The sequence below is a fragment of the Xenopus laevis genome, chromosome 4S (assembly GCF_017654675.1).
Source record: "Xenopus laevis strain J_2021 chromosome 4S, Xenopus_laevis_v10.1, whole genome shotgun sequence".
In the NCBI taxonomy this organism is placed as follows: Eukaryota; Metazoa; Chordata; class Amphibia; order Anura; family Pipidae; genus Xenopus; species Xenopus laevis.
The window spans coordinates 2,605,136-2,619,543 of NC_054378.1; the positions used below are offsets into that span (position 1 = coordinate 2,605,136).

Sequence of the window (14,408 nt, forward strand, 5' to 3'; positions counted from 1 at the left end):
ATGTTTTTGACCATGCCCTTTTTTTGTGGTCTCACCCCCTAATTAGCATATTTATTTTACAAAATTTGGCAGGTTATGAAAGTTTGAACACATTTCTGTGTTTTTTATGTGTTAATGAAGGTGAATTGCCCTTTAAAGGAGAACTAAACCCTAAAGTTAAAAAAAACCTTCCCCCCTACCCTACATAGACCCCTCGGTGCAGATTCTGTCCAGCGGAGTTCAGAGCAGCCATCTTCTTTTCTTCGGTAATCTCTGGGAAGTAAGTGGCGTATTGGCGCATGCTCAGTTGGAGCAATTTTATGTTTTGCGACAACTGCGCATGCACCGAAACTCGCAGAAATTTCCAAAGCACCGGTCTCATTCCGAAGATTACCAAAGAGAAGAAGATGGCTGCCGTGAACTCCGCTGGACAGAATTTGCACGAGGGGTAAGTAAAGACTTAGGGGCATTTGCCCGGGGTAGCAGCTAGGCTGGGGGGAGGAGGGTCTATGTAGGGTAGGGTTTTTTAACTTTAGGGTTTAGTTCTCCTTTAAGCTGCAAGTCAGTTTCCCCAAGAGACCTCCTTATCTTAAAATGTTACAAAAGTATCCATGTATCTATTCTGGGCTCTCAGCCAAAAGCCAATTAAGTTAGAAACTTTGAATCTTTTTTTCTGGCTGTTCAGTGCAGTAGATCAAAGAGAAACTCGGGACATTTCAGTAACAAACCCGCGACTGCGGGATGAGCTGTCAAAATCGGGACTGTCCCATGAAAAACAGGACAGTTGGGAGGTATGTCTGAGGGGCAGCAAGATATCTGTATGTATGTATTGCTCCCGGATCCTATATGAGCATATTCCTTTCTCTTACCTCTGTTCCTCTGCTGGTTTTGGACATCATGAGGCTCAGCAGGAGGAGGATCTTCATCAGGCCGAAGCTGAGCACTTGTCACTGTAGATCCTGTCTGAAGGATAAATTGTTGGAGGTTACACTGCCTGAGGTCTTTATTCACTTCCTCCAGTTCCTCATTCCTGGCCTGTAAAGAGACAACGCGTGAGATCCGTAATGTGCCAAATATTGAGTTACTCCTGGTCAATATCTCGACTTAGTTTCTACCTTTGCTATAAATTTCTATAATGTGAGACTCAAGATGTCCACTTCTGCTAAAATTGCAGTTAAAGGGATTCTGTCATGATTTTTCTGATGTCGTTTTTATTTCTAAATGACACAGTTTACACTGCAAATAATTGACTGTACAATATAAAATGTCATTCCTGAAGCAGCAAGTGTATTTAGTTGTAATATTGGTGTGTAGGTGCATCTCAGCTCATTTTGCCTGGTCATGTGATTTCAGAAAGAGCCAGCACTTTAGGATGGAACTGCTTTCTGGCAGCCTGTTGTTTCTCCTTCTCAATGTAACTGAATGTGTCTCAGTGGGACCTGGATTTTACTATTGAGTGTTGTTCTTAGATCTACCAGGCAGCTGTTATCTTGTGTTAGGGAGCTGTTATCTGGTTACCTTCCCATTGTTCTGTTGTTAGGCTGCTGGGGGGGAAAGGGAGGGGGGTGATATCAGTCCAACTCTCAGCAGTAAAGAGTGATTGAAGTTTATCAGAGCACAAGTCACATGACCAGGGGCAGCTGGGAAACCGACAATATGTCTAGCCCCATGTCAGATTTCAAAATTAAATATAAAAAGATCAGTTTGCTCTTTTGAGAAATGGATTTCAGTGCAGAATTCTGCTGGAGAAGCACTATTAACTGATGCGTTTTGGAAAAAAACATTTTTTCCCATGACCGTATCCCTTTAAGCTGGCCGTAGACGTAAAGATATAGTCGTATGAATCCAAGTTTCGTACAGTTTTCAAACCGTGTGTGGATCTTTCCGACATTTTCATACCATGGCAATCAGTCGTTTAGTTGATTGGACAGGTTAAAAGATTTCCGTCGCCTAATCTTAATTTCTCTGCATTTATTGCCTATATGACAATATCAATGGGTGACCGTCACTAGCATTTGTTGGACATAACTTTCATACGATTTCTGTCGCGGGCAGAACATTGTCTGATTCGTTCTTTTACTACTTTATTATATCTGAATGGTTAGTGGCAGGCGGGAAGATTGGGAAATCCGTTTGTTCATCCTATACAAGGGTGAAATCTGTCTGTCTATGGGCAGCTTCAGTCAAATTGACCTCTGTTGTGACAGATTCCAGCACCCGACCTGAACTTCGGACAACTTCGGAAAATGAAGCGATATGATTGCCATACCACCGGCGATTTAGATTCTAACCAGCAGGAAGGCTTTTCGGGGAGACTAGTCGCTCGAAGAATAGTCTATTTGTCGCAGGGCGACTAAATCTACCCGAATCTTAGTGTGTGCCCTTACCCTAATACGGTCACCAGATACAACTTCTCAACGGTTTTATTGATTCGGATTTGCAGGATTCAAATCCATACTTTACTAATGCGAGGTCTACTTTTAGTGATGGTGTCTCATTATGATCTACATCCATTCTGTTCCATGGAAAATATGACTTAAATACTAATTTATAAGAAAATGTTTATTGCAGTATTTAACAAACAACTATTTCTAATGTCAAGGTGGCCATACACGGAGACATCCGCTCGTTTGGCCATGTCGCCAAACGAGCGGATCTCTCGCCGATCGTTCCCACCTTGAAGTGGGCTATATCGGGCTGATCGTGGGCCCAACGATCGGATCCTAACGACTGGTAACGGGTGGTCGGATCGCGGGACCGCATCAAGGACAGATGCGGCCGCGATCCAACGGGATTTTTAGTCCCGTCTGATCAACATCTGCCCGACTTTCGATCGTGGAAGCCCGTCAGAGGACCCCATATATACGGGCCAATAAGCTGCAGACAGCTTTTATCGGCCCGTGTATGGCCACCTTTAGTTAATAAATATCTGAATGAAAAGATTGAAACAGGAGGATGATTTGGACAAGCTGTTTGTTGACATTGTCTTGAGATCTACTGACCACCAGCTAAAGGTCTACTGATAGATCCCAATGTAGCTTTTGGGCACCCCTGGTTTAGTTTGTCTACCACAAAATCTTTTTAGCAAATCCACTAGGGGGCACAGGAGTACCTTTATAGTCTCATTGAAATCAAAAACCACCTGCTGTAACTAGTGGAAAATTGTCTTATGGACCTGCTAGCGTTGTAGAGAATAGCCAACTTGATTATACAGTTGTGCTCATAAATTTACATACCCTGGCAGAATTTATGATGTCTTGACCATTTTTCAGAGAATATGAATAATAACACAAAAACTGATGTTTTTTGGATTCAAAGTCATGGGGCAAGCAAACGAATTGTCAAAGGTTCTGCGGGAAAAGAAAGTTTAACTCTATAAAACAGGAAAAGGACATAAGAAAATATCAAAGGGATTGAGAATGCCAATCAGCAGTGTTCAAACTCTAATTAAGAAGTGGAAAATAAGGGATTCTGTTGAAAACAAACCAAAGTCAGGTGGACCAGCTAAAATATCAGCCACAACTGCCAGAAAAATTGTTCGGGATGCAAGGAAAACCCCCACAAATAACTTCAGGTGAAAAACTGGAGGAAAATTTGCTCTCATCAGCCCGGAAGCTGCGCATGGGACGTACTTGGACATTCCAACATGACAATGATCCAAAACACAAGGCCAAATTGACCTGTCATTGGCTACAGCAAAATAAAGTGAAGGTTCTGGAGTGGCCATATCATTGAGCCAGTCTGGGGAGACCTCAAACCCCGTGCAGTTCAAGCAGGACAGCCCAAGAATTTACGGGAACTGGAGGCTTTTCACCAGGAAGAATGGGCAGCTTTACCGTCTGAGTGTCACGGTCGGCACCCAACACCAGAACAAATTCCAGGCACCCTGGTCTCAGCTCGTGCTTCACCTGGACTTAAACGAGAGGTGCAAGATGAGGGTTCTGGATAGGCAGAGGGGCACGACTGTTAGCGAGAGTCTTTTAGGCCGAGGGTCACGGTACAAAACAGGAAACAGAATCGTAGTCAGTACAGGCAGGGTCGAGGCAGGCAGAAGTCAATCGTAATCAGGCAGGCCAAGGTCAAAACCGGGTAATCAATCAGACAGGAGGGTTCAGCAGAAGGATAGTCGATATTCAGGCAAGGGTCAGATAGAGAAGTCAGGATAATCGTATAGCCAGGCAGGGGTCAAAACCAGAATCAGAATCAAAACAGCTCACAAAGCACCAGGAACAAGATCCTATCACGCGCAATGTCTCGCAGCCCTAATGAGCTTTAAATACTATTCAAATTTAGCGCCATTGCGTGATGACGCCAGCGCGCCTGAGCCTTTAAATGACGTGGAGGCACGCGCGTCCTTAGGCATCCAAGATTGCGCCGGACACGGAGCGACGTGGCGGGCATCCCCACCGATGGTGTGGCGGGCGTCCGCGCCCCACCACCAGGGTAAGTAGTATTCACTACACTAAGATAAAGAGCCTCATCCACAACTACCACAAAAGACTTCAATGTTAATGGGGGCAATACACGATATTAAGAACTGGGGTATGTAAACTTTTGATCAGGGTCATTTGGGTGCTTTTTGTACGGATTATGATTTAAAAAGAGTAAACACAGTTTTTTGACCATAAATGGCCTCTGCCAACCACATACCTCCCAACTGTCCCCTCTTTTGACAGCTCAACCTGCAGTCCCTCGTTTGTACTGGAAGGTCCACAAAAATGGGCGTGGTCAGAAAAATCACCACTTTTTTGTCCCTCTTTTTATTTCAAAAATGTTGGGAGGTATGCAACCACTAACCATGAGTGAAAGAAAACTTTGTGTGGTGTTATTCATATTCTCTGAAAAATAGTTAAGAAATCATAAATTCTGCCAGGGTATGTAAACTTATGAGCACAACTGTATACTTTGCCCTGTTTTATTCGTATAGTACAGCTTCTTTGTAAGTAGAAGATGGTCCAACTAAAAACCCGTATAGAAATTGTCACACTGTGCATGGTCACAAGACAAGCCCAAGGTGGGACACATGCAGCCCCTGTTGCATTTACTCATGCCACCCGCATGTAACAACCAGTGGCCACGACCCATTAACCGGCCTGGATTTCACTCATAGAAAAACTCAACTGTTCTGCAAAATGACATCTACGGATATGGGTGGACTTGTTGGGCAGCACATTTTCCTTGCAGAATAAAATGTCCTCTTTAAAAAAAATATATTTTATTGAAACAAATAACTAACAGATAAGACACATTAACACAAAAGTATACTAAGTGTAAAAATAAATTGTTGTTTTTTTAAAAGTATAAAAACAATATGGCAGTATGTCTATATATAAATATCTCAATTAGAAATGCCTTATGTTCTCACGTTACCCTTCTAATCAACACGGGAAAAGTAGACCCTATTTAGAATCGGTGTGTAAACGGTCTTACTTTATCGATTATTATCATTGATGAACTTAAAATTCACTGTCAGACGAGAAATGTATAATGAATTCACTGTCAGACGAGAAATGTATAATGAATTAATGCTCGTTAGTTCCCTGTGAATCTGTAGGTGACACTAAACTGTATAATACATACAAGGGGAATGTCCACACCCATCATTTAATGATGAGGGATACATGTTCCTTGTCTTTTATTCAATTAATTCGAGTGCTACAATTTTTATTTAAAGTCTACATCCCTAAACCCAGCCTGGTCCTCTTACAGGTGAGCAGTAAGCCTACCTGAATTTTTCTCCTGGCCTCCTCACAAGCCCTTTCCACATTGGATAGGTTCCTCTCCAGCTGCTCTCCTTGGCCAACCTTGGCCTCCAAATCTTTTCTCATCTTGATAACCATTTGCTCCAGGTCAGTAAGACTGGGCTCTGACACAAGTCTCTTGGAAGTCTCTTTTTGGATCTCCAGCTCTAGGGCTTCTGTACTCTCGGTGAGCTCCTGTATTTTCATGGTGTACTCCTCCATTGTAGCCCTAAGCTTTCTCATTTTCTCCTGCCTCTCTTGTTCCTCTGCCCTTTCTCTTTGCAGTTCATCCTCCCAAAACATATCCTCTCTAAGCTCAGCTTCATTGCATTGGATCAGCCTTTCCAAGTAAGCTATTTCATCTTCATCTTCCTCCATGGGCCCCCCAGCCTTGCCCCATTCCCATGTCTGGATATCCTTCCCTAAAGAACCATTTTGCACTTCTAGGGACTTTAGCTGCTCCTGCTGCCGCAACACCATCTTGAATGTCTCCTCTTTGCTGGGGGGCCTCTGGGAGGAACCATCTTTAAGAGTAATGCCATTCACTTGCTTCTGTCTGTGCTTGGACAACATTTCACAGGAACCTATAGGCCCCAAATTAAATGTTAATGACTTTTTGGGCTCCTTTGACTTTGTCATTTCTGTGCCCGCTGTTCGAGTATTTAGGGGCAAACTTGATCTGACAAAAGTCCTCTCTGGGGGCACAGGGCCTGTATCAGAAGATGGGCGTTCAGCTAAGCTTGGTCCTGTGCGCCTCAAAATGAAATGCACATCACTGGCATATTGTCCACTCTTAGACAAGAACTCCAGAGGCCTTTCATGGGGCAGAAGTTGCCTCTCCTTGTCCCGCAGAGTCTGGATGAGGACATAACGTCCAGTTTGACCTATAAGATAAATAATTGCATTATCATTTAAATGTAAAAACTTAAATGGACACTATACCTACTAACAAGTCAATAGCAACTATATGTTTGATAAATTTACCAAGACAATTATTACTTGGTTTTATATTCCCTTTTATTTGTCAAATGGAAACATTAAGAGGTAAAAGTGTAATTATTTCCCCTTTCTTAATTCGATATTTGTATTTTTCTATTGTTCACTAATGAGCAGATTTATCTGAGTGAAAATTCTATTTTTGTTTAATGGCCAAAACGTTCAAATTCAACTAGCGAATTCAGATGTCGAGATTTATCATACACTGGCCCTTTAAGTTTTATTCACCACCTAAAACCTGCTCTTTTAGTCAATGGAAGACGTCCTGGGATCAATTTGGAGTTGTTGCAGCCTTCTTGACATTCGAGTTTTTTTTGGAGAAAAAACTTAAATCGAGTTTTTCAAACTAGAATCAAATTCGATTCAGGTCGATCCTATTCACCCGAGTTTTGAAAATTAGATTTTTTTTTTTTAATGGATTTCGATTAGTTCATGGGAGTTTATGGGAGTACTAAAAACTCCCATGAATTCGAAATTTCACCCTTAATAAATCTACCCACAATATTATTTATGCAAATAAGCCGCATATTTGCATAAATAATCTACCTATGACTTTCAGGTAAGCAAAAGAATGAGGCAGGGTCGGACTGGAGCACAGGGGCCCACGGGGTTCCACACTTTCAGGGCCCCTCACACACATGCCGCGCTGCACACTTTTTTTCTTGAGGCTCAGCCGATTAGGGGAGAGAGCCTGGGCCACCGGGTTTTTTCCCGGTGTCCCGCAAGCCCAGTCAGACCCTGAACTGAGGTCTTTAGATGCCCAAATTGCCAGCTAATTGTCAGCCAATCAAAAAAAACAGCGCAACAGCAAATCTACCAGAGCTGATATGCAAAGGTTTCTGGGATACCCACCTATGGCTTGAGCCAAAGCAATGACCACATCCTGGCAGGAGGTTTGTTCGGATACTCCACAGACCACACGTTGCACTCCATCCACCCACACTTTCAGCTCCATGCTGAACACGAGGAATTGGGTCGGCCTGAATTGCGTTGGGCGTTACAATATCCGCATCACTGCACCAGAGGGTTAACCCTATAAAAACACAAAGAGGGTCTGGTTACCTTTACATGCAATGTACCATAGCAGAAGTATGTATGTTAATATTGTTTGTAAATTATATTTGTGTACTACAGCAATATCCTTAAAGGGATACTGTCATGGTAAAAAAAAATTTTTTCAAAATGAATCAGTTAATAGTGCTGCTCCAGCAGAATTCTGCACTGAAATCCATTTCTCAAAAGAGCAAACAGATTTTTTTATATTCAATTTTGAAATCTGACATGGGGCTGGACATATTGTCAATTTCCCAGCTGCCCCCAGTCATGTGACTTGTGCTCTGATATCACTTCAATCACTCTTTACTGCTGTACTGCAAGTTGGAGTAATATCACCCCCCTCCCTTTTCCTCCCCAGCAGCCAAACAAAAGAACATGGGAAGTTAACCAGATAGCAGCTCCCTAACACAAGATAACAGCTGCCTGGTAGATCTAAGAACAACACTCAATAGTAAAATCCAGGTCCCACTGAGACACATTCAGTTACATTGAGAAGGAAAAACAGCAGCCTGCCAGAAAGCATTTCTCTCCTAAAGTGCGGGCACAAGTCACATGACTGGGGGCAGCTGGGAAATTGACAATATGTCTAGCCCCATGTCAGATTTCAAAATTGAATATAAAAAAATCTGTTTGCTCTTTTGAGAAATGGATTTCAGTGCAGAATTCTGCTGGAGCAGCACTATTTACTGATTCATTTTGAAAAAAACATTTTTTCCGATGACAGTATCCCTTTAATTTGCTAATCCCTGCACTGGTGGTTCTTACTACATGCATCACTGAAACGACTATAGCAGTAGTTAGCACTAATACCTCCTAACATTTTGGAAACACAAAGAAGGACAAAAACTTTTTTTTTGCCATGCCAATTTCTGTGTCCTCACCCCCTAATTACCATGTCCATTTTACAAAATTTGGCAGGTTATGAAAGTTTGAACATATTTCTGTGGTTTAGCAGTTTTGCTAATGAAGGTGAATTTCCATTTACGCTGCAAGTCACGCTTTCCCCAAGAGACCCGCTTATCTTAAATTGCTACAATAGTTTCTTTGCTGATCTTAAATTGTTACAAAAGTATCTATGTGCACCTGCCACATATTCTGGGCTCTCTGCCAAAAGTCAATTAAGTTTTAGAAACGTTGTATCTTTTTCTGGCTGTTCAGTGCAGGAGATCAAAGAGAAAGTCAGGACATTCCAGTAACAATCCAGGACTGCGGGTTGAGCTGTCAAAATCGGGACTGTCCTGCGAAAAACAGGACCATTGGGTGGTATGTTCCAGGCACAATTCCACCTCTCACTATGCCTTGCACATTTTTGAGACTCTCCTTCCTTACAGGTATATTAATGACAATACAATATAAAACTTTTTTATGGTCAAAATTGTCTAATTAGACTAGGGAGTTATTAAAATTCGATTAAAGTTTTTAAAAAAATTCGATTTCCGAGATCTATCATACATTGGCCCTTTAAGAACTCAAATTCGATTATTGGCCACCTAAAACCTGCCGAATTACTGTTTAAGTCAATGGGAGACGTTTTTTATCGAATCAAGTTTGATTCAAGTTTTCGGGTCGATCTAATTCATCAGAGTTGTAAAATTTAGATTTTCTTTTTTAATACATTTCGATTGGTCGAATTTATGAATTTATGGGGGTTTTTCAAAACTCACATGAATTCGAAGTTCGACCTTTGATATATGTGCCTCCCCATATTGGTTAATGAGTTAGCCTTTGTACGGTTAGCAGCGACACAGGCATATAGACCATCATTTGTACAATACACTAATTACATAGAAACAAAAATAAAAGAAGAAAGTCTGCCTTATCCCAGAAAAAGGAGGGGTACAGGTGTATTTATATCTACTGGGTTACTGCAGTCTGCTCTGTAATTATGCATTAGTAATAAATAGAATGGCTTTCTATAAATATATATATATATATATATATACACACACATAGAAATATATATATATATTTTACTGTTTTAAAGGACAACTAAAGTCTAAAATAGAATAAGGCTAGAAATGCTGTATTTTGTATACTAAACATAAACATGAACTTACTGCACCACAAGCCTAATCAAACAAATGATTTATGCTTTCAAAGTTGGCCACAGGGGGTCACCATCTTGTGACTTTGTTATACATCTTTGCAAGACCAAGACTGTGCACATGCTCAGTGTGATCTGGGCTGCTTAGGGATCATCATAAATGATCAAAACAACACAAGTCAAATAATATCTGCCAGAAGCCGATACACAAGACTGATTAATAATCAGAATATACAGACTGCACTGGGTCCTGTGTTGTCATGTAATCTAATGTGGATTTTATAGTTTTTGTATTGTTTAATATAAACTTTCTCCAACTCTGCAGAACCAGTGGCTGCAGCAAAATAATCCTCCAAATAGAATCCCAGTTTATCTGTTTAAATCTGGCTCCATGATCTTTGTCCCTGCAGCTGGAGTTGGAAACAGTAAAGGGGATGTAAAGGCAAAAATAAAATCCAATACAAATCTCTACACAGTCGCCGACTGCTCTACAGGGAAACAAACAAAGCTGCTTGAGTTCTGCATGGCTGGGAAGTTAGGCGGGGGCTCCCCCTGCTGTTCATAAGTATGATTGTTTCCCTGCAGAGCAGTTAGGGACCGTCACAATTCCTATCCACAGCAGTAAATGAAGGGAGAATTTCACTGCATACAGTCAGGTTTCTTATAAAAACTGTACACATTTTTAATTAATTAGAGTATATTGGCGATAGGTTTCTTTTTCATTAAAGAAAGTAAAAATGGGATTTAATTTTTTTGCTATTACATGCCCTTTAAATGTGCATAGGTATCAGGTGTATTACAAGGAGGAAGGACACAGCATGTGTAATTACAGCAAACACACACATGCAGTACATGTAGCCTGATTTTTCTCTATACAAATACACCAGGAATAAACAGAATATCCCAGGACAGAATGGATGGGAATGCAAAGTACCAAGGGGTTAACCATTAATGATTTTCCTGCCAATGAATTAAGGAGTGGATATAAAGTAAAGTATGTGAGGAATGCAGGGCAGCTCATTGTGAGCAGTATTCATAGAGCTACTGATTCATTAGGAAACTGCGCTATAATAAGACCGGGCCACAAGGATCACAATCTATTGCAACACAAACAAATTGAAGTTTCTAATTATTATGCTATTAGCGACCAGTTTCACTTAAGACATTATTAGGGCTATTGAATGTATTGCTTTTATGTCTAGTGCATTCTGCCAGCCAACATGTGCCACACACCAGAGCCGGGTTCTTTGAAATCTGACATGGGGCTAGACATATTGTCAGTTTCCCAGCTGCCCCCAGTCATGTGACTTGTGCTCTGATAAACTTCAATCACTCTTTACTGCTGTACTGCAGGTTGGACTGATATCATCCCCAGCAGCCTAACAACAGAACAATGGGAAGGTAACCAGACAGCAGCTCCCTAACACAAGATAACAGCTGCCTGGTAGATCTAAGAACAGCACTCAATAGTAAAATCCAGGTCCCACTGAGACACATTCAGTTACATTGAGTAGGAGAAACAACAGCCTGCCAGAAAGCAGTTCCATCCTAAAGTGCTGGCTCTTTCTGAAAGCACATGATCAGGCCAACTGGACAGTGAGCCAATACCCAGGGGTTTGTGCACTTACCCAACTCAGATTTCTCATGCAGAATTGTATATCCCACTCTCCATGCAGGTAATGCCTATCCAATTACTTAACAGTAATAAATGATATATATGTTCTATCTGGCAGGAGGAACTGGCCAGAGGTCTGGCTGAGAAGTGAGCAGAGATTACCCGATTGTCCTTTCGGTTTCTCCGATTGTCCCTTCTTTAAGGAGTTTAATCACCCCCCCCCCTTCCTTTCATTCCACCCTCCTGAGTTTCGGGTAAAACAGGAGTGGCTGCTGGACTAGTAAAACCGGCCTTACTGATTTTAGACAAAGGGATTATGATACTGGACACAAGGAGAGGTATACAAGTGCAGGTATAGGACCGGTTATTCGTAATGCTCAGGACCTGGATAATGGATCTTTCCTTAATTTGGATCTTCATACCTTAAGTCTACTAGAAAATCCAGTAAACCCCATGTGCCACTCCTCGCCTTTAGTATGTGAGTGAGGAGGATTTACACAAACTAGAGTCCTGCAGCGGGTCGGGTACCAGCGGGTTACGGGTAGAAGTTCTGGGTGCGGGTATAGACGTGGGTCGGTGGTTCTGAGGGCTTGTGGGTCGCATGTCGGGCCTTCTCAATAGCGATTTTTACTCCTTTTTTCTGATCACGTCTACTTCCGATGATGTCACTTCTGGTTTACAATGACAGCACTTCCTGTTTTACTCATTTTTCTGAGCACGCCTACTTTCAATGATATCACTTCCGGTTTACAATGACAGCACGCCCTGTTTCTTGATGGTCATCGGTTTGCGGGTCCGGGTTGCGGATAAGATACTTGCGGGTCGGGCAGCAGGTCCAAGCGTGGAAAAATGCGGGTTGCGGGTCCAGGTTGTGGGTTCGGTCGGGTATGGGTTCCAAAAAATGGACCCGCACAGGACTCTAACACAAACACTGAAGCCTATATTTCTTTCAGATCTAAAGTATCCAGTCAACTAGTTGAGTAAATCTATGTTTTTGTATATATAAAGAATAAAGTACCCCAAAGCAAAATGTTAGCATATAACATGTAAAGCACAAGTTTAAATGAATGCTAGGCATGCTATGGCTTTTCAGTATTATGTATCGATTAGGGATGCACCGAATCCACTATTTTGGATTTGGCCAAACCCCTAAATCCTTCACGGAAGTTTCAGTCGAATACGAATTTGCATATGCAAATTAGAGGTGGTAAGGCGAAAACATTTTTACTTCCTTGTTTTGTGACAAAAAGCCCCACGATTTCCCTTCCCACTCCTAATTTGCATTTGCAAATTAGGATTCTGATTCGGTTTGTCCGGCAGAAGGATTTGGCCAAATCCGAATCCTGCTGGAAAAGGCCCACAAGCTCAAAGTCCACCTTGAACAGCCATTACAGCTACACTTACATATAAATATTAAATAACTACTCAAGAACTTATCTTACATGATCTTTATGTTCATGTCCGCTTAAACCGTATTCATTAGAAAGTGGTGCAAATTGCTAAAAAGGAATGTAGCAAGGAGCATTTCTACTTAATGAGCAACTCTCCCTTAATTAAGGGATATATATGTTTATTGTTATTACTTGCACTAAAGCTACAGTTAATTAGGGCAGATAAACTCAGGCTTAAAATCAGCCCATACGCTTGAATCAGCATTCTTCTGCGCTTGCACCCACTGAAGAGGACATTCTTTCACATTTTGTAGGGATTGGATTTTGTTTGGCCGGATCGTGCGGTTTCGGCTGAATCGAGCTGAAAAAGTTTTGGATTCTGTGCATTCCTAATAAAGACTTGACAAACTAGCGGTAGCAATAAAACGGCACATGCCTCGGGCACAACGGAGGTGGTGGTGATGGTGGGGGGTTGGAGCTAGGCACATATAGGGTTGCCACCTTTCTGTGGCCCACGATTCGGGCAAGGGGCGGGGCATGACATCAGAGAAGTTTGCCAGTGGAGATGCAGGCGGAGCATTTGTTTTTGAGATGGGGCCAGTGACCTCCATTTGAAAGGTGGAAAATTTAAAAACTATAAAGAAAAAATGAAGGCCAATTGAAAAGTTGCTTAGAATTAGCCATTTTATATAACATACTAAAAAGTTAAATTAAAGGAGAACCAAAGCTACCAAGGCAGTTTATTGCCAATAGATTAGCCACAACAGTGCACGGTAAAACGCCATTTATCATTTAGAATGCTTTACCATACCTGAGCCAACAGCTACAGACACTGTTTGTTAAGGATATCCGCTGCCATATTAGCTTGCTGTGACATCACTTCCTGCCTGAGTCTCTCCCTGCTCACTCATAGCTCTGATTACAGCAGGGAGGGGACCACCATATTTGCTTTTGGCAAGTGCTGCAACCCAAAACACTGGCCAGCGCAGTGATACAACAGCTTTTATCATGAGCAACTGTATAGTAATAGCAAATACGTACATAAAATGTTTTATAGCACCGAGACACCCACCCTTAATTTCTTATTATCAGAACAAGAAGTGCCACAGTGAGTTAAACAGAGTGACAATGAGGACACAAATGACTTTCACACCATCACAAAGAGACAGTGAACATTTCGGGTATCACTCAGCAGGTGAAACCTCCAGCGTTCCTCTGTCCTTACCCATAATCTTGTGGTTATACAGAGGCTTAGTATTCTGTCAGGTACATTTGTTTCGCTGGCACAGAGTAAGGAGCCTCTTTATCCCTATTCCTGGGCACAAATCCAGAGTAATATAAAAAAACAAAGTATTATTAAACAACACCTTGTTACATTGTGACTGCAGCAGGGAAAGCCTCCATGATAGGGCCAGGTCCATTACATGCCTCATGCACAGGTTTTCTGACTATTTGGGTTCTATGGTCCGCTTTTAGTTCACAAAAACGTCTGTGATACAAAATCATTGTCATGCAATAGTTAAAATAGCAAAGAATAGCGGCCTAAGGTTTGTATGTGCATCTGATAAGTCTGGATGTTGCTCCCA

General features: G+C 41.8%; 1 protein-coding gene across 3 annotated transcripts in view; it reads right to left on the reverse strand.

Moving 5' to 3' along the window:
• Positions 1-14,408, reverse strand: part of rassf7.S (Ras association (RalGDS/AF-6) domain family (N-terminal) member 7 S homeolog) — a 40,445-nt gene that overhangs the window by 4,433 nt on the left and 21,604 nt on the right. For 2 of the 3 annotated variants that reach the window (NM_001091312.1, XM_018259553.2), the window contains 3 exon segments: positions 849-1,014; positions 5,706-6,604; positions 7,569-7,749. In NM_001091312.1, coding sequence (NP_001084781.1) covers positions 849-1,014; positions 5,706-6,604; positions 7,569-7,671 — 1,168 coding nt within the window. In that variant the 5' untranslated portion in view covers positions 7,672-7,749. 3 annotated transcript variants of the gene reach the window in all.